This window comes from Xenopus tropicalis, chromosome 4, assembly GCF_000004195.4.
Source record: "Xenopus tropicalis strain Nigerian chromosome 4, UCB_Xtro_10.0, whole genome shotgun sequence".
Lineage (NCBI taxonomy): Eukaryota > Metazoa > Chordata > Amphibia > Anura > Pipidae > Xenopus > Xenopus tropicalis.
Window position 1 is genome coordinate 43310651 of NC_030680.2, and position 20801 is coordinate 43331451.

A 20801-nucleotide genomic window follows, 5' to 3' on the forward strand; every position below is an offset into this window, starting at 1 on the left:
TCATTTTAATATTAAATAAAGCCAAATAAAGAATACAGTTAATAATCAATCAAAAGCAACTAAACAAAACAACGATGAGGGCATAAGCACGGTTGACAGAACCAAAAACAAAGTCTTATGGGGTCTTGGAAACATTAATCATATATTTTATATTGATGAGGAGGTCAATTAATTATAATTTCACTTTTATGATTTCCATATGCATTATGCAAAGTTGCTGTCTGCATTTGTTTTTCACTTTTCCATGTTATCCATAAGGACTATATTTCTTGATGCCATTATTTCATGTTTTGCATGTGCAAAACAATTCCATGCAGGATGCTGTTACTTTGCTGAGTGATATAACTAAACTGGAAAACTGAGCAGCAAACTCATATATTCAATTCAATGTTATATATGTGCACTTTGGTAGAAATAACATACATGTGAGTTATACACTAAATGGTAGTTTGTTAGGTATATTCTTAATTTAGAAGGACCTGGAGATTTTTTAAGGATGGCAAGCTTGTGTAACTCTAAGGGGCAGATTTATCAAAGCACAATAATTTCTGATGTGCGTAAAGTGCATGAAAATTTTTGTTGTGGTTGTACGAAAATATCGCAGTTGCGATCCAAAAATGTGAAAATTTTCGTATCCGAACTATCGTAAACGGAGCAAAAACCTTTCTGACTTTAAAACTTCAATGCATCATTTTGGAAGCCTTCCATAGCTTCCGCAGCTCCAACCTGGCCAAAAGAAAGTCACGATACCAAATCTTCAATGAATTCCAAAATGTTCATAGTCATTACGACAAATAGGATTTTGTCGCAGAAATTAACGCAAACCACAAAAAACTCGCAGAATTTAACGAAAATATTGTGGAAATAACACAAAGTTCTAAAAATTAGACAGAATACAGATGTTTCTCATTCGTACTCATTTGTACTTTAATGAATGGGCCCCTATGTGTCATTTAGTGGCTACTAAAGCAGTACTGGTTTGCATAAAAAGGCCATTAACTTTAGGGATTTTTCCTCTATATAGATCCCTACTAAGTTCTTACCTCGAGTGTTGTCATGGTTGGAGGAGTTTTCTCTGGAGTAAAAGCACTTGCAAGCAGACATGATTACTCTTTACATGTACATTGGAGTACATTATAGAAAGGTAGCTGAAGATCTTTTTTTCCATAGAAAAGGTCAGTTCACCAAAGGCCATTCTTTTGTGACGGAACTTTCAGTATAGGTGGCTCTTCACGGTGAGAGTAGTGAGGTTATGGAATGCCCTACTGGTTGATCTTGTGCTGGCAGATAATGCCTTTTAAAGTGGCTTAAGAGACTTTTTAAACAAACATAATATTCAAGGCTATTGCAATGTTAAGATCTATAGTTCGTTTAGTATAGGTATTGGTATATATTTTTTGTATATGTGAGTGTAAATGTATGTGTATATATGTGTTCTGGGATTCATTTGGAGGGGTTGAGCTTGATGTTCTTTTTTTCAACCATTTGGTGGTTATTAACATGAATTCCTCTTGGAACCACTGGTATAAGGGTCCTCTATGGTACCATTCACTTCTAATCAGTGCCTGTGTTTGAACTTTTCTAACTTCAAACATTGTGCCTTAAACTTTGGGATAAATCATTATTGCCTTATATATGACATAAAACAAAGACAATATATTTTTTCTGTCTTTTTTTCTGCAAATATTGTGTAATTGTAAAAATATCTGCTTAATGTGTTTCAAAGTCCTCCTTACATATATGTAATCTGCATTTAAAACTGCAGTAAAAAGACGTAAAACACCTTTGTTAAAAAGGAGCTCAATAAATAGGATGTGTGTTAAAAATGCATTTTGCCCATTATTTTATTTAAAGAAACACTAACACCAAAAAATGAAAGAGCTTTAAAGTAATAAATATATAATGTACTGTTGCCCTGCACTGGTAAAACTGGTGTGTTTGCTACAGTAACACTACTATAATTTATGTAATAAGCTGCTGTGTAGCCACGGGGGCAGCCATTCAAGCTGGAAAAAAGGAGACAAGGCACAGGTTACATAGCAGATAACGGATAAGTTCTGTAGAATACAATAGTGTTTTATCTGTTATCTGCTATGTGCCTGTGCCTTTTCTCCTTTGAATGGCTGCCTCCATGGCTACATAGCAGCTTATTTATATAAATTATAGTAGACTTTCTGAAGTAAACACACAACTTTTACCAGTGCAGGGCAGCAGCACATTATATTTTAGTTACTTTTATACACTTTTATTTTTTGGTGTTACTGTTCCTTTAAGAAAAATATTTTAAGAAAAATATAATTTCCTAATTTTTTTGCCTTTCTTAAGCACCAATGTAAAAGTTTTTTTTTTGTTTTTTTTACTGATCTCGGGGGGGGGGTGCATTACAGGTTAGAGTAGTGAGGTTATAAACAAGGCAGTTTGTTCAGAGTTTCTTATCTACCGTTAAACAAACCTATTCCTTCTCTAAGCAGCAGCCATAGGGCAGCTCATTACTAGAGGGCTTCTCAGTGGACAGGTAATTAGTTTTATCAGCCCTTTCTGTGCTTTGTGGGACCAAGAAGAGACAAAGCGCTAAAGTAAACTGGTTTAATTTTCTTTAGGGCTCTGGTACACGGGGAGATTAGTCGCCCGCGGCAAAACTCCCTGCTCGCGGGCGACTAATCTCCCCGAGTTGCCTTCCCCCTGCCATCCCACCGGCGAACATGTAAGTTGCCGGCGGGATGGCAGACGCGGCGGCGCGATTTCGCGCAAATCGCCCCGCCACATCTGCCATCCCGCCGGCAACTTACATGTTCGCCGGTGGGATGGCAGGGGAAGGCAACTCGGGGAGATTAGTCGCCCGCGAGCAGGGAGTTTTGCCGCGGGCGACTAATCTCCCCGTGTACCAGAGCCCTTAGTGCCAGAAATAACACAAACTCTAGATATAGTTTAATAAAAAAGAATAGGAAAAAGAATGTTTTGCTCATGCCCTAGTCATTCAGCTCAAGTCGAAAGGTGCTGTATAGTGTGCCTTTAATGATTTTAAATCTTTGGGCTGGTTCAGTAAGTTGATTGTATTTTGTGTAACCTATGATATTTTCTGCATATCTTTCTACAGAAGGAACTACATGTCTCAAATCACTCCTAAAATGTTACTACTAGAATGGTGTAGGAAAAGGAAGTTACCACAGCCAGTCTATCATACAGTAAGTTATTACACACTGTTCTTTTAAGGAGAAAAATGTATCCTTCCTTTTTGTTTTAAATATTTTAACCCTATATTTTCTATGCCTTAAAGGGATGGGCTTGCCTAGGCAATAACCTAGCTGTCTGTAAATACAGCAGCTAATTCCCTCTTACGTGCATTCTCTTGCCATACCACCTTCACGTCATAAAGCAACCTTATGGTCACACAAAAATTCATATTAATAAGGTATGGGTTGGGCCATAGTAAGCATATTATCCAAGGCTATTGTGATACTAATATCTACAGTTAGTATTAATGGTTGTGTATATATAGTTTATGTATGTGATAGTATAGATTGTAAGTATAGGTTGTGTGTGCTGGGTTTACTTGGAAGGGTTGAACTCTGGTCTTTTTTCAGCCCTATGTAACTTCTTAACTATGTAACTAATAGCATAAACAAAAATAGAATTTCATGAAAGTGAATATGAAGTTGAGATGGTAATGTTGACTTTGGTGGATAACAGTCTACAGACCCATGGGTCTAGGAAATTAAGGTTAAAGAGAAAGAGGTGATTTCAAGAATTTTGACTCTCCTCTGCCCAACTCTCTCCTTTGCCCTATTAATTGCTTATTAATATCACATACATTGCATAAAAAGACTTATGAAGGAGGCAGCTGGCACTGAAATCTAAATTTCTCTATATAGGGGAAAAATATGTTGAGGAAATAGAATAGAAGGCCATAAGCCTCAGGCCCCAGCTAAACACCCCTTATGATAGAGATGTCTGCTAACCCACAACACCATAGCAACTCTTAGATTCTAAAACCAGAAGCAAATCTCTCTCCATTCTGGGTTGGACCCAGAAACCTCTGAAACTAAAAGACACATACACCGCTGCAGAGGCTTTGCAGGCAGACCGGTAAGGGACACTGATGGGGGAAACAGCACTTGCCACTAGACATCCATGTACTCAGGCCCTGAGAGTACATGGATCAAGGACAAACAAGAGTAACACAGTGCACTACCTGATCTAGAAGATAAAGCTCTGAGCATTCCATACAATATATTTGTTTGGGGGATAAAAGGTTTTAAAGACAAAAACCCCAGTCCCTAGGATGACTATTAGCAGGCCTAATGCTTTCCCAAGGCTAAAGAAAAAACACTTGCTTCCAATGGGAGCAAAAACTGATGCAGAAGGACAAAAAGACAACAGATTGGGGTGGGGTTTGACTTTAAAGTTTTAGGGAGGGTCCTTCTGATGCGAGCAGTTCGGTGGGCCCATACACGGTAAGAATGACCTAGATATGGACAGGAAAAGCTAAAAATACAGGGGTGGGGGGTTGCCAAGTTATTAGGTGCCTTCTTCATGGATATAAAAGATTGATTATGATGTAATGTATTTAAAGATTGGTAACTTGATTAAAAAAAAATGGGCTTTGGGGCCATTTCTTTTGATGCATGAGGTTCTGCCCTGTTCTTCCCAAAAGAAACGAGCATTCCTGTCCAATGTCAAAACTTTCATCCAAGCCCTCCAGGGATGCCCATTTGAACCTCTGGCCTCCATAGATATCAAGCTACTCACGTGGAAGGTGTTTTTACTAGTGGCCATTTCATCTCTGAATTTGGAACTCCTCTGAACCACATACCCCCGTTCTGTATATTACACAAGGACAAAGTGGAACTCCAAAAAAATCGTCTTGCTGTCCTGTCTGAAACCGTTCAAAAGGAACAGTACTTCCACAACTTAGGCGTTACAAGGGCTCTCAAATTTTATCTCCACAGAATAGAAGCCTTCAAAAATTTGGAGGCTCTATTCATTCTCTATGGGTCAAATAGGAAGGGCCCAAGATCTTCTAAAGCTTTTATTGCATGGTGAATCAAAAATCTCATCGTCTTCATCTACCACTCAAAAGGCCTTCCGACTCTGAAAAGATCTGCAAAGCAGCCCCTTGGTCCTCATTACACACATTTACTAAGTTCTACAAGTTTATTATTTTTGCTTTAACAGAAGCCAGTTTCAGTAGAAAAGTTCTACAAGTTTATTATTTTTGCTTTAACAGAAGCCAGTTTCAGTAGAAAAGTTCTACAAGTAGTTGACCTGGGGTTGTACACCCATGTTGGTACACTTTTTCCTGCAATTCTTTCTGTTATTTCTATTATGCTTACTTTTCTCTTCAACCACCTTCTCTTGCAGCTTTGGCCCTGTGCTGCGTAGAGATGATCAGTAAAAGGGGTTTTGTTTTTCTACGTACTGATAAATCATTTTCTCTGAATCCTGTAGAGGCAACCCAACCTCAGTCTGTTCCTTATACTTTGTTTTTAAGTTTCATCTTACCTTGTTGATGGAACGGTATTAACCCACTGGTGCCCTCTGCTGCCTCTATGGGACTCTGAGAAAAGGATTTATTGGTTAGTAAAAAAAAAGGAATCCCCTTTTTATTTTAGAAACATTGCAACTGTGAGCGTATAAAATGGAAATCCAAATGAATAAAATAATAAAAATACAATAGTAACAAAATAATATCAAAACTGTATAACTTGGTATACCAATTAAGCACAAGCAGGAAAGGAATAAATAGCGCACATTATACGAATAAGAATGTATACAGTATTGATCATGTATCATATAGTTCATGCGTCCAGTTCATGAAGAATGAAAATAAGGTTACAACACGCACTGCTTTTTGTATTACACAGACTCTAAATATAAAACACTACAGAGCCTATTTATCAAAATTCAACTCTGTGTTTTTATTAACTATTCGAGAAAAAACATGAGTATACTCAAGACTATTCTTTGGAACCTCGACTAGTCAGTGTTTTTTAAAGAAAAAACTCATGGAAAATCACCAGAAAAACCCCAGAAAGTAGAAGATGGCGAGGTTCAATAGAAGTTGGAATTGGCTCTGAGTCTTTTTTTTTGGTTGGTTGATTCGTTTTTTTCCCCCCAAACTCAAAAATTAGTACCGTATATACTCGAGTATAAGCCGATCTGAATACAAGCCGAGGGCAAGGAACAAGGAAGGATCGGCACGCAGAAGAGAGCATAGGGAATCAGGTAGCAGAGGGTGTTAGTTGGAGGGACTCGAGTATAAGCCGAGGGTTAATTTTTTCAGCACATTTTGGGTGCTGAAAAACTCGGCTTATACTCAAATATATACAAGAATATATATAAGAATGGCAATATAATGTACTGATGCCCTGCAGTGGTAAAACAGCTGTGTTTGCTTCAAAAACACTGCTATTGTTTATATAAACAAGCTGCTCTGTAGCCATGTGGGCAGTCATTCAAGCAAAGGATACACAGCTGGTAACAGATAAGCTGTGCTGCGATAAGCTGTGCTGCGATAAGCTGTGCAGACTCCTATTGCATACTACAGAGTTTATCTGCTGTGTAACTGTACCTTTTTCCGTTTGAATGGCTGCCCCCCATAGCTACACAGCAGCTTGTTTAGATAAACTATAGTAAAGTTTCTGAAGCAAAAGAACCAATGGTACTAGTTCAGGGCAACAGTGCATTATATTACTTTAAAGGACAAAGAAAGGCAAAGTCACTTGGGGGTGCCAAAATGTTAGGCACCCCCAAGTGACTTTAATTGCTTACCTTGTACTCCGGGCTGGTGCCCCTTTTAGAAGAAAACAGCACCAGCCCGGGGTACCTGTAGCGAGCGCTTCCTCCTTCCTGCTTCGTTGTGCTGCAAATTCCCCGGACAATCGCATGCACAGTAGAGTGAAAAGCCGACTTTATAGTTTAAGTTCGGCTTTTTCACTTTACTGCACATGCGTGCACGAGCGAAGCCGGAAGGAGGAAGCGCTGCAGCTACCCCAGGCTGGTGCTGTTCTTTCCTAACAGGGGCACCAGCCTGGGTAAAAGGTAGGTGATTTAAGTCACTTGGGGGTGCCTAACATTTTGGTGGGATGGCATTTCGGGGAGATTAGTCGCCCGCGAACAGGGAGATTTGTCGCGGCGACTAATCTCCCTGTGTGCCAGAGCCCTGAAGCGTAGAAAAAGGCAAGATAGAATGTAAACAACTTGGAAGTTTTATGTACAATATTGTATTTGTACATTGTTTCCCCATCGATGAAAAATTAAATCTTATCTGATATCTAAAGAACCCTTGAAGTTTCTCTCGCTGCACAGCTCAGTAACTCCCTCTTCCCTTCAGAATCTGCTTGTCTGCCTGGCATGGTGAGCATGCGCAGTTCCCAGCCATTTTAATGAGAATGCGCATATTGTTTAAAAAAAAAAAAAAAAATCCTTGAAGATGTCATGCAGCAGGAGCTATGCGCGCACATGCGCATTTGTAACATACACGCACATGCTCAATGACGTCACCCGTCAAAATGGCCCCCGGGTGACACGTGAAACAGGGAAAGCAATAATGTGATGGTGCCGGTTGTAGGAGGCAATTTCATTTGAAAATTTGGGGGCTGCACTCTATGTGCACTACTTGCAGTTCTTTTAGAGTTAACCCCCTACAGATGAAATAACCCCCACAAACTATATATTTCCTAAAAGTGGACACCTTCAGCTATTAAGACATGTCCCTCTTGCTTTTCTACATGGAGGATTGTGGCCACAGTCCCTCGTAAAAGTCAGTGACAACTAAACCTGCTAAACGTCAATCAGCAAGTTCCCCAATTGATACCATGTGTGGCAGACACCAAACACTCCAAAACAAGGGCAATGCATACTTTGGGGGCTGCAATTTATGTGCACATCTCAGTTTTTTAGCCCAAACTGCCTCTTATGTGTGAAATAACCACTGCAAACTATATATATATATATATATATATATATATTTCTTGAAAATACACACCTTTAGCTATTCAGAGATGCCATTATTGCTTTTTTTCATGCAGAACTATGGCAATAAGTCCTGCAGTTTCCAAAGAAGTTGCATTGAAATTTACATAGCAACAATAAAGCTTAGCAGCAGAGATAAAATCATGCGCACCATAAGTTTGACCACATGCCATGTTGCTATTACCAGTGGAACACCAGCATTATATAGGACACCAGCAGCGCTATTCATATTCAGAGAGCCACTGCAACTTATCTAACCTAACCACAGTATAAATATTGTAGTGTCAAGCACAAAATCATTCCACAACTTTTCAAAAGAAAAAAAAAATGGAATTGCCTACACTAAAAACAAATCCAAACAGAATACCATAATATTCCTGCCACCCTGCACTCAAAACCCTTAAGCATGCAAGAAAACTGAAGGCCTATAATAACCATAAATCCAGAGATGCCTAAATCTACAGAAACTAAAGCAAGCCCAGAAATACAGACACAAAACTACAGATAACTGTGCTGAAAGACAAGCTTCGGAGGTGCTAGTAAAAAAAGACTTGTGGTATCAGAAATTGTGGTTCACCTTTTAGTATGTTAACTTTTAGTATGTTACAGAATGGCCAATTCTAAGCAACTTTTTTAGTTGGTCTTCATTATTTAGTTTTTTTTATAGTTTTTGAATTATTTGCCTTCTACTTCTAACTCTTTGCAGCTTTTAGAATATTACTCTCTACGTGAACAACCCCTTTAAATTGAAAGAATAGGGATATACTGCTGACCAATTTAGATTTGTAATTTTAGAATGTGTCCCCATTGAAAAGTGGAACAGGAAAAAAACAAAAATTCTAAAGTGTTATTTTTCATCTGTCTACACACCTGAGGACCCTGCTATAGCTATGCATGGGCCACTCAGGGGAAAATTCAAAAGAGACTTGAACATATAAAGGTAAGTAAAGGTCCAGGACCGGATGGCGTTCATCACATTTTACTTTACAAGCATAGCTCTGTGATTGCCAGACCTCTTGACTTGAATTTTACAGGATTTATTGAGGTATGGCATGGTGCCAAGAGATTGGCAAATTGCTAATGCTGTGCCTTTATTCAAAAGGTATCTCATTCTCAGCCTGAAAACTATAGGTCTGTTAGTCTGACATCAGTGGTAGGAAAGCTTTTGGAAAGGGTAATAAGAGCAAGATACTTAAATACTGTGAGTTTGTGCCAGCAAGATTTTATACGTAACAGATCTTGCAGAGTAATTTAATTGCCTTTTATGAGGAGGTGAGCAGTAATTTTGACTCTGGAATGGCAGTGGTTGTTATGCACTTTGAAATTGCTAAAGAACTTGCTAAAGTACTGCACAGTAAGTTAAAATTGAGGAATATTGGCCTGGAACATAATAATTGTACTTGGATTAAAAAACTGAAAGATACAGTGAGTGGTGGGAAATGGAACATTTTCTAATTGGACTGGTGTTGTTAATGGAGCACCACAAGGGTCTGTCCTTGGCTCTTTTTTAACTTATTAATGACGTGAAAGTGGGAAAGTACTGTTTCTATTTTTGCTGAAAAGTCTTAAAACTAAGTAATTTGACAAAATTGGAAAACTGGTCAGCAAAATGGAAAATGAGGTTCCTGATTCAAAAGTGCACAGTTATGCACTTTGGTATAAATGCAAGATAAACACTGGTAGAAATAATGTTGGGGGTATCCTTAATTGAGAAGGATCTGAGGATTTTTTTAGATAACAAGTTGTCTAATTCCAGGCAATGTCATTCTACTACTAAAGCAAATAAAGTGCTGTCTTGCATGAAAAAGGGCATTGACTCAAGGGATGAAAACATCATTTTGCCTCTTTATAGGTGTCTGGTAAGGCCTCACCTTCAGTATGCAGTGCAGTTTTGAGCTCCAGTCCTTGAGCAGAGAGACCGTGCAAAGACATGCAAATAAACTGGTAAAGGGAATGTAAGAATTACTGAGGTTAGGCTGCCAAGATTGGGACTGTTTTTTTATGGAAAAAAAGGGATTGCGAGTGGACATGATTGCTCTGTACAAGTACATCATAGGGGATTATAGACCCATAAAAACAATCAGCATACCTGTGGCTACCCCATTTGAGCAGAACTTTCATGTGAAGCAGTGTAGGTAATTTTTTACAGTGAGGGCAATGGTCTGTAGTATGAGGAAGCCCATAGACTGCTAGTACCTGCTTTGTACCAGTACAAAAGGGGTTAGGCAGAGCCTGTGGACCGGCATGCTTAGAGGTAGGAGCACGCCAGTCTCCCTGTACTCGTAACAAAGGTTGTGGAATGCCATTCCATGTGAGGTTATGATGGCAGATTTTGTTTATGCCTTTGAGTGATTTGGATCATTTCTTGAACAAGCATAAAACAAACAAGGCTATTTTGATACTAAAAAATTACAATTAGTAATGATGTTGGTATATATATATTATGCATGCGAGTGTATATATAGGTTTGTATGGTCAATCTGTGTGCACTGGTGTTTGTTTAGAACTAAAGTTGAACTTGATGGACTTTAGTCTTTTTTCAGCCCAGCTTAACTATGTAACTATGTGTAATAACACATCAGAGGAGAGCCTGGATCTATTATCTTGGTGTTTAGAACAAGCGTTCTTCTTTGTAAACATTTATGTCATAGATTATTTAGTCCTGTTTCCTATTTACACATTTGATTTATTTCCTTAGGTGCAGCGGCCAGTTGATAAATTTTTCCAATCTGTTGTCAAAGTCGATGAAATGCAGTATGCATCAACTTTATGGTAAGTGAGAATTCTTGAAAGAGTTAAACTGTCAGTATACCCTCCGAGATTTCAGTAGAATGAAATATCTATTTTTGGTATATGATATCTCTCTGTATAGGCAAAGAAATTGTTCCTGGCACTTCCTAGCCCTCTCAGGGTTATTACTGCTCCTTTTTTATGCTAGTGCTACATATTTAATGTGTGGAGGGAGGTAATAGATATCAGTATATCATGGCATAATCCACATAAAGTTGCCACCCAGTTGGTAAAAATGGAAACTGGCTTCGGTTGTATTCAGTACGAGATATAGCAGACAGTTTGACAAAATCAAGGCTATCATTAAAGGACATGTAAAGCCTACATTTGCCTACAATGTATATCACTTGGGCATGTCTCCCCCACCCAAATGGCATTATTTGTACTGCTTATATCCCCTCCGTTTGCTACCACCATCACATTTTCCTAAAGCAAATAGATTTTACCTGGTGGCCATTTTTTCTCTGATACATAATCAGATACATTTAAATCTGCAAACAGCATACACACACAGAGACTCTTATTCAGCATACATTTCATCAAAAATACAGGCTCACATGGGCAGAGCTGTCTCTGATAAAAGTTCTGCTTTGTTTGAGCTAAGCTCAGGAGAGGAAGTTAGGAGAAAAAAATTGAAGCAGACAGCTAGAGATGGGAACCAACAATGCCATCTTTTTACTGGCTGCTAGACTGGAGGAAGTGTTTATTAATCTGAGTTTAGAATAACTGAGCATGTCTGGCAAGCCAGAAATCCAAGCAAATTACTGAGGTGGGGGTCGAGTGGGTTACAGGAGGAGAAGGAAATCTAAGTGATTAAGGAGATGTTGCAGCCTTACTATTAACCTCTGGACAACCAGTGTGGCAGGTATTAAGAGATTTCACTGATTACATTTTTGTGTGGGGGGTTTACATGTCCTTTTAAAAAATGTGTGATACTGGGACCCAGGGGAGGAGATTTACGATCTAAATTAAGGCTGGTGGAAGTTAAATGGATATATAAACTTTATATCAGGCGACCCCTTTTTTTGGTCTGAACTCAGTGTTTGATAAATTTGTTATTTTTGTGAATTTATATGTCACAGAAATTGTGAATTAGAAGTTGCCTTGAAAGGAAAGTTTGTCAATTTGGGCAAATCGCAGCGCCACGTATGCCATCCCACCAGTTATTTACATTCTAGCCGGTGGGAATGGCATTGCGGTGAGAATTGTCGCGGCGCGACTAATCCCCCTATGTGTGATGGCCCTTAGCGACAGACTCGGGGCAGGAACACCTAGCATTTGAGCTATGATAATATATTGAATATAGGGACTTCTTTTTCATGAATGAGCAGTTGTTTTGTTTTTTTATAACTCTTTATTTATGTTTTCAATCAATACAACTGAGTACAATGTAAGGACAATATAGGATACCAAACATTTATTTTGTTTTTTACGGAAAGGTAACAAAAAGGGTAAAGGAGGGGAAAACATAAAATAAATGGGCAAATTTGTGATATAATGAAATCAATAGGCAGGGTCTTGGGTTGATTTACAGGTTATTATACAAAGCATAGTCCACAATTTATCATAACGCTGGTATGAACTGACTTAAAGGGAGGTTGTGAAGTAATCAGTTTTTTTTTTGTAGAGAGGTAAGTGACCCATGGTGACACCATATATTGATGTGATAGAATGAATAAATGTAAATCTGCTAACCGGCCTCCCTAACTCCCATCTCTCCCCCCTACAGTCTGTATTAAATACTTCTGCTAGAATTCTTCTTCTCTCATCCAGGAGAGTTCAGGCCCTTCCACTGCTAAAGGTCCTTATCGTGGCTTCTCATTAAACAAACTCCTCTTAACCTTCAATGCCCTCCATTTCTCTGCTCCTCACTACATCTCTTCCCTTGTATCTCTGTACGTTCCTGGCCGACTCCTCCTTTTCTCACAGAGCAACTGCCTGGTGGCGCCCCCCACTACTATTGCCGTTCCCCGCTTTAAACCTTTCTGCCTTGCTGCCCCTTACATTTGGAATGGCCTCCCTCATTTCCTCCAAAGAGAATCCTTCCTTGGTTTTTCCTTGCACTGCTCCACACCTGATCTTGGAACTAGCACTTATATTGCAGTGTGTCATCCACTGTAACCTGCAGCACTTATATTTGCCTATTTGTGTCTGTAAGTTACCCTCCCATCGCAATTGTAAGCTCTACGGGCAGGGACCTCCATTCTTCCATCCTCTTGTTTTTGACTCTCAACTTATTACAACTGTTCCTTGAATTTATTTGTATTTATTGTCATACTTTGTATGTATCTATTATTATTTTAATAACCCTGTTTGTGTTAATCTATTCTGCTGTACATAGCCATATTTTTTCTCATGTTTCTGGTAATAGAGGAGAACCGAGTTCTTTGTCTCATGCTTTCATGTAAGGGGTAAGAGGTTTTTGGAGCATCTATAAATTGGGAATAGATTATTGAAATAGCATTTCAGAGCAAAGTTCGTAAGTTGATCCTTTCTGTGTAGCTTGTGGTGACTGAGATTTTAAAAAATGCACAATTTGGTTGTAGCGAAATATTTCAGATTTAGGAAAGGTGTGTGATTCCTGTAGTAAGGATAACGATTTTATCCCACAAGGGGTTAATAGATTATACAAAGATATAAATCCCTTGTGTGTCCACCATTTAAAAGGGTTGTAAATGACTATGTGAGGAACTACTTTGTGCTTCGCCAATAGGCGGAGATGGAATTTAATGACAGAGTTTGTGATAGTATGCATTTGTATACTTGCGGGGTTTGCCCATAACAGGGAAGAAACTCTTAAAGGGGTTGTTCACCTTTGAGTTAACTTTAAGAGAGTAATATTCGGAGAGAATTTGCAATTGGTCTTCATTTTTTATTATTTGTAGTTTTTTAGTTATATCATTTTCAGTTCTGGAGTTTCAGCAGTTATTTGGTTGCTAGGGTCCAAATTACCTTAAAAACCAGGGAGTGGTTTGGATGAGAGACTGCTATATGAACAGGAGAGGGTCTGAATAGAGAAATAAGTTAGAAAGAAATAACAATAAATGTAGCTTTACAGATAAATTGTTTTTTGGCTGCCGGGGTCAGTGACCCCCCCCCCCCCCCCCCCCATTTAAAAATTGCAAAGAGTTGTTAGAGAAAGGCAAATAATTTAAAAAAAAAAACACGATAAATAAATAATGAGGACCAATTCAAAAGTTGCTTAGAATTGGCCATTGTATAACATACTAAAATTAGCTTAAAGGTGAACCACCCCTTTAAGGGATAAACACTTGGATTTTCAAATTCGACACATCTAAGAGAGCTACAAGCATGATGCCACTGTATAGGTTGTGTTATTCTGGCTGCTTTATAATAGGATGATAAGTTTGGGACTTTCAGTCCACCTTGTTTGTATAATCGGTGTAGAATGTTTTTAATAATTTTGTGGAATTTGTTATCCCAAATTCCAGACCATCCTTTGCATTCGAGATATACCTGTGGTATTAATGTGAATAGGGAGAGCTCTAAAAGTATACAATAGCTTAGCTAATGCAGACCTGAAAACTTATCCAGAAGGTTGAATAAATTGTACAGGCTTGTGAGAGGTTTGGTTAGTGTCTGCATATAAATTTATTTTGTGGATCTGGTGTTGTTTTTTGTATTCTGAGACATTGGTATCTTGGTGGATTAATTGAGCTGGGGCTCTAATGCTAAGGAGAATAAGAGCAGGGATAACGGGCACTCTTGGGGGGTACCTTTTGAGATGGGAATGCTAGCTGATTGGGAGCCAAGGAATTTTATGCGGGCTATAGGATTTCGCTATAGGACTCGGAGTACATCTAAAAAAGGGCCTTTGATATTGTATTTAGGGAAAACTTGAAAGAACTATGGTCATGATAGATTATTGAATACTTTGTGAATGTCTAACATAAAAAGTAATAAAGGAGTCTTAGTGCATATTTGCATCTGCAATAATATTAATCAACCTGCGGGTGGCATCGGTGGTTTGTCTGCCTGGGACAAAGCCTGTCAGATCATGGTGAATCAGTTGGGGAAAATATGTGTTGAGGCGAGCAGCAAGAATTTTGAAAAGCGTGCGAATGTCTACATTGAGAACTTGCAATAGGGTGGTAGTTTTGGGTGCAGGTAAGGTTTTTAGTGGGTTTGGGAAGTAAGGAAATGTCTGCGAATAGCATATCTTGAGGTGTAGCATAGCATTAAAGCATTTAATTAAATAGTACTTGAATGCGAGGTAATAACAGGTTCCTGTATTTTTTATAGTAAGAAGGGGGTTATTTATCTGGGCCAGGGGTTGAAGTATTCATTTGGTGGATTGCAAGTTCTGGTTGTTCACTAGTAATGGTGGAGTTAAGGCAAGAATTTCTGGCTAGCAACCGGTTTGGTTTATCTTTGAGTCTAAATGAGTTGAGTTCTCCAAAGGGATTTGCTGGCTTTTTGGTATATAACCCGTGATTTTGTTTAGCAGGGGATCTAGGCTACTATCTAGGTCAGCTTTTGTTAGGTTCGGTGCCTGCACACTGTCTTGCGCAGATGCAGGGCTTTTGGTAGGTGAGGTGTCGCCGTTTTGAGACTTACTGGATTCAGGTGGGTGTTGTTTGAAATAGTTGCCGACTTCTTCCTGTGACGACCGCTGCTTATAACTTTCCATTTTCATAGTCCTTAGGGTTTAGCCAAGGGTGTGCTAAGTTGTAATGGAGTGTAAGAGTGCAAAATTGGACCCAAGGGAGGTGAATACAGAGAGGTTGGGAATGGGCTAAAATTCTTCCGAGTCGATGTGCAGAGTGACCAGTTTCTGTACAGTTTCTGTAAAAGTTTAGTTGCAGTTATTGCTGCACAAAGGAGTCACACCAAATACTTTTGCCACACACGATACATTATTGGATCTTTTTTTTAATAAATACATGTCCAAATATAATTTTTGTTTAATTTGTTTCACTTGGTTTTCTTTATCTACTTTTAGGACTTGTTTGAAAATCTGATGTTGTTTTAGGTCACATTCATATAATAATATAGAAGATTTTAAAGGGTTCACAAACTTTCAAGCACCACTGTATATAGCACCCGCATTCACTCAGTAAATCCTCTTAAAATTATACAATTAATTAAAGCAGTCATTATTTAAAACATTGGGGATTCTTGTATTCAAGTTATAAATCTAAAAAAACTTCTCTCTTTACTAGTCTCTCTGGGTCCATCCTTAAAGCGAATTTGTAATAGAAAAATGTTTTTGTTTTTTTCCTGTACTGATATCCGCTACTAAAGTAAGCCATTTCTTACTTTCCCAAGAGCTTTCAGACTTGGACTTGTTCTAAGATAAACTCTTTATTGCTGACTGCAAATTGGAGTGATGTCCTCCACATCCCTTTCCCCCTATCAACAGAACAGTGGGAAGGTAACGAGATAACAGCTCCCTGCCCTGTCACCTATCCTAAAAGATTCATCTGCATGAACTAATAGTACCTCCATGTTTCTATACTGCTGCCACTGCACTGCTTTGGGCTAATAGCACATGCTGTATAGGAGCCTGAGTGGGGAAACAGACAATGCCCATATTGCCCCCATTCACTTTAGATAAATTAATCTCGGGGAGATTTGCCACAAATGGGATGTCTGAGTCGCCACAGCCAAATCTCCTGAAAATAACTTTGCACTGAAAGCACTTAAACATATTCATTGTTTCCTGTATTGGAAGTGGGAATTTTAACCCCAGATACATATATACAGTAAAAGATAATGGTTTTCGGCACCCCAAAAACCATTGTAGTGACTTGGGAAATAACCACTGGCCCAGAGACAGGGGCCTTGAAGTTGGAGTGAGAACAAAGATTGAGCAGCATAGTACCGAGACACAGAGCCAAGCAGCAATATAGAATAAATGACAACTCTGTGCCATTAAGCCATAAATGTTGCTCTGTGCTGGCACTTGACCGGGGTCTATGTGGTCATGGAGTATGTAACAGAACACAGACAATCGGTGGTGGATGAGTCGAAGAGGGGAGTAGCCGCAGGAACATCCTCCACATTCCACTGTTTACATTATAGTTAGTAGCTGTTTAGTGAAGATATAAGGCAGAGGAGCAGCCTAACTTTTTTGCCTGTTTATGTTTTAGCTGTGAGCGGTGTCTATAAAATGAATTTGCTAGTGGTGGTGAGTTCCCATTTTGCAGATTCTTGAGTGAGAGGAAGAGTGGGGGACAGTACCCCAATTCTTGTCACAATGAAGTTGACACAGCATATATATATTCTGGGGCATTTGTCATCAAGCCACTTTTATAATGTTACATGTTATAGGTGCATTGATTGTGAAATTGGCCATATATATTTATATATGTATTGTTACAAGTATTATTGGGCCATTAAACAAGTGTGTGTTTAATATATGTGTAATATGTTTGTGTGTGTGTATGTATATATATATATATATATATATATATATATATATATATATATATATATATATATATATATAAAATATAAAATAGTCCATAGGGTGCACACCATTTGCAGCAACAAAACCTGGGTGTTTTTTTACTCCAGATGAAGGTTTCTGTGTGAGACCGAAACGTTGAGTAATAAACCTTTCTATCTTTCTATTTTTGCATTTACATTTTGCTCTGAATTCTTTAAATCCTAGGAGTGCTGTCCTTGTTCCAAAAAAACAGATCAGTAACAAAAATTGTGCAAATCAATAAAATAAGTATTTTATTTATTTGCACATTTTTTGTTCCTGGTCTGTTTTTTTAGAATAGCTTTGCAGTTTGGTACTTTGGTGTCTTTACTTCTTTGGTTTTCTGGAGATATCAGTATAGTTACTGGGTCTTGGAGTGGAGCATTACTGGTGATGTTGCCCAGGGCAACCAATCAGCAACTAGATTTCAACAGTTAGAAAACCAAAGCAAAGCATCTGATTGGCTGCTATGAGCAACATCACCATTAATGTTTCACTCCACTTTTTACACAGCATGATAAATATACCCCATAATACGCTGTCAGGGAGCTCTGTTTGCAAAAGCTGTGTTGGCAAGAGGGAAAATTCATATGCACTATTTGATGTAATTATAACTATGATTATAACAGACCGAATTTGCATAGAGTATGCTAGAATATACAGCAACAATTGTATAATGGTTTCCAATTATTTAACAAGCCATTGGACAAACTCAGACAAATTGGAAGTGGTTCTCTGTATGACAATGAATGGGAAGAGCTTGTGAAATTCCTGTGACTGATCTCTCATTAACTGTGGGGCCCGACTGATACAACTTTATTTTGTACATAGAGCATACTCCTGCTAAACTACTTTACACCAAATATTTCCTGTGACCTATTTAGGGTGTGTCCCATATTAAATTCACAACAAACTTCTCTAATACACACATACATATACATATTTTATATGCTTCTGTATATTTTCCATAAAGGCGCAAGATAAAAAAAATTAAAACATTTTTGGTCTCAAATGTGTTAGAAACTGCATATGATCCTAGAGATTAGTATTCCTAGATCACCTCAAAGCTGCTTGCTTGGTTTAGGGCCTAAAAAATTACTCACACAGTATGTGTGTATTTTACCAGTGAATGTTTTTTGTCTATCCAGAAAACATATTACATGTAAATAGAAAGATCCATAACCCACTTTTTCGCACAATGATTTTCTGGGGTCAATAGCCTTTGTATGCTTGAGAGCATAGGCAAAGGCTAGTAAAGAGTTAATCTCAAGCTGCAGGCATACCTTCAGTTATCTCAATAGTGCCCTTAAGTCCCCCCATATTTCTCCTGTTCAGATGCCAAACAGGAAGAAAAAACACTGAGCTGTGTAAAGAAAGTTCCCATAATGCCTCACTCTTGCACAGACACCCAGACCAAGTGAACATGCTCAGTTAGTAAGCCTATGAGTCAGCTTCCTGCTGATTGGCTCAGATCCATATTCCTAAAGGGGGGAGTGAGTTCTTGGCATTCTTGAGGGAGGGGGGAGCAGGAGAGGGGAGAAAGAGAAAGCTGTGTGTCTCTGGCACATGAATTACAGACATAGAGAAATCTTTTGACAGAGAACTCAGTGCAGCGTTTCTGTGCTTATGGCTGTATTACATAGACCTTTCTGATAAAGCTTACTTAGTTTTAGAGCCGGGCCAATGTATTTTGGCACCCTAGGCAAGGGCTTCAAGTAGCGCCAAACCCCCCCCCGCATTACAATTTCCCACAATACCATTATATGGTTTCAACTAAAATCTCCTTTTTTCAGCACTTTAGATGCAATTCAATTACCCCTTATCTTTACCTTGCCAACAGAAGCCAATCCCTCATACTGCCCCCCATCTGTACCTGTGCCAGCAGCAGCCAACCCCTCATATTGCCCCCCATCTGTACCTGTGCCAGCAGCAGCCAACCCCTCATATTGCCCCCCCATCTGTACCTGTGCCAGCAGCAGCCAACCCCTCATATTGCCCCCATCTGTGCCAGCAGCAGCAGCCAACCCCTCATATTGCCCCCCATCTGTACCTGTGCCAGCAGCAGCCAACCCCTCATATTGCCCCCCATCTGTAACTGTGCCAGCAGCAGCCAACCCCTCATATTGCCCCCATCTGTGCCAGCAGCAGCAGCCAACCCCTCATATTGCCCCCCATCTGTAACCATGCCAGTAGCAGCCAATCCCTCATATTGCCCCCCATCTGTAACCATGCCAGTAGCAGCCAATCCCTCATATTGCCCCCCATCTGTACCTGTGCCAGCAGCAGCCAACCCCTCATATTGCCCCCCATCTGTACCTGTGCCAGCAGCAGCCAACCCCTCATATTGCCCCCAATCTGTACCTGTGCCAGCAGCAGCCAACCCCTCATATTGCCCCCATCTGTGCCAGCATAAGCCAACCCCTCATATTGCCCCCCATCTGTAACTGTGCCAGCAGCAGCCAACCCCTCATATTGCCCCCATCTGTGCCAGCAGCAGCAGCCAACCCCTCATATTGCCCCCCATCTGTAACCATGCCAGTAGCAGCCAATCCCTCATATTGCCCCCCATCTGTACCTGTGCCAGCAGCAGCCAACCCCTCATATTGCCCCCATCTGTGCCAGCAGCAGCAGCCAATCCCTCATATTGCCCCCCATCTGTACCTGTGCCAGCATCAGCCAACCCCTCATATTGCCCCCCATCTGTACCTGTGCCAGCAGCAGCCAACCCCTCATTTTGCCCCCCAATCTGTACCTGTGCTAGCAGCAGCCAACCCCTCATATTGCCCCCCCATCTGTACCTGTGCCAGCAGCAGCCAACCCCTCATATTGCCCCCCCATCTGTACCTGTGCCAGCAGCAGCCAACCCCTCATATTGCCCCCCCATCTGTACCTGTGCCAGCAGCAGTCAACCCCTCATATTGCCCCCCCATCTGTACCTGTGCCAGCAGCAGCCAACCCCTCATATTGCCCCCCCATCTGTACCTGTGCCAGCAGCAGCCAACCCCTCATATTGCCCCCCCATCTGTACCTGTGCCAGCAGCAGCCAACCCCTCATATTGCCCCCCCATCTGTATCTGTGCCAGCAGCAGCCAACCCCTCATATTGCCCCCCATCTGTACCCGTGCCAGTAGCAGCCAATCCCTTATATTGCCCCATCTGTACCTGTGCCAGCAGCAGCCAACCCCTCATATTGCCCCCCATCTGTACCCGTGCCAGTAGCAGCCAATCCCTTATATTGCCCCATCTGTACCTGTGCCAGCAGCAGCCAACCCCTCATATTGCCCCCCATCTGTACCCGTGCCAGTAGCAGCCAATCCCTTATATTGCCCCATCTGTACCTGTGCCAGCAGCAGCCAACCCCTCATATTGCCCCCAATCTGTACCTGTGCCAGCAGCAGCCAACCCCTCATATTTCCCCCATCTGTACCTATGCCAGCAGCAGCCAACCCTCATATTGCCCCCAATCTGTACCCGTGCCAGCAGCACCCAACATATTGCCCCCAATCTGTACCTGTGCCAGCAGCAGCCAACCCCTCATATTGCCCCCCCCATCTGTACCTGTGCTAGCAGCAGCCAACCCCTCATA

At 40.2% G+C, this 20801-nt stretch overlaps 1 protein-coding gene across 2 annotated transcripts in view; it reads left to right on the forward strand.

The window, feature by feature from the left end:
- dus2 (dihydrouridine synthase 2) overlaps positions 1-20801 on the forward strand; it is a 112653-nt gene that overhangs the window by 87016 nt on the left and 4836 nt on the right. For both annotated transcript variants that reach the window (NM_001016230.2, XM_012961074.3), the window contains 2 exon segments: positions 3098-3185; positions 10673-10746. In NM_001016230.2, coding sequence (NP_001016230.1) covers positions 3098-3185; positions 10673-10746 — 162 coding nt within the window.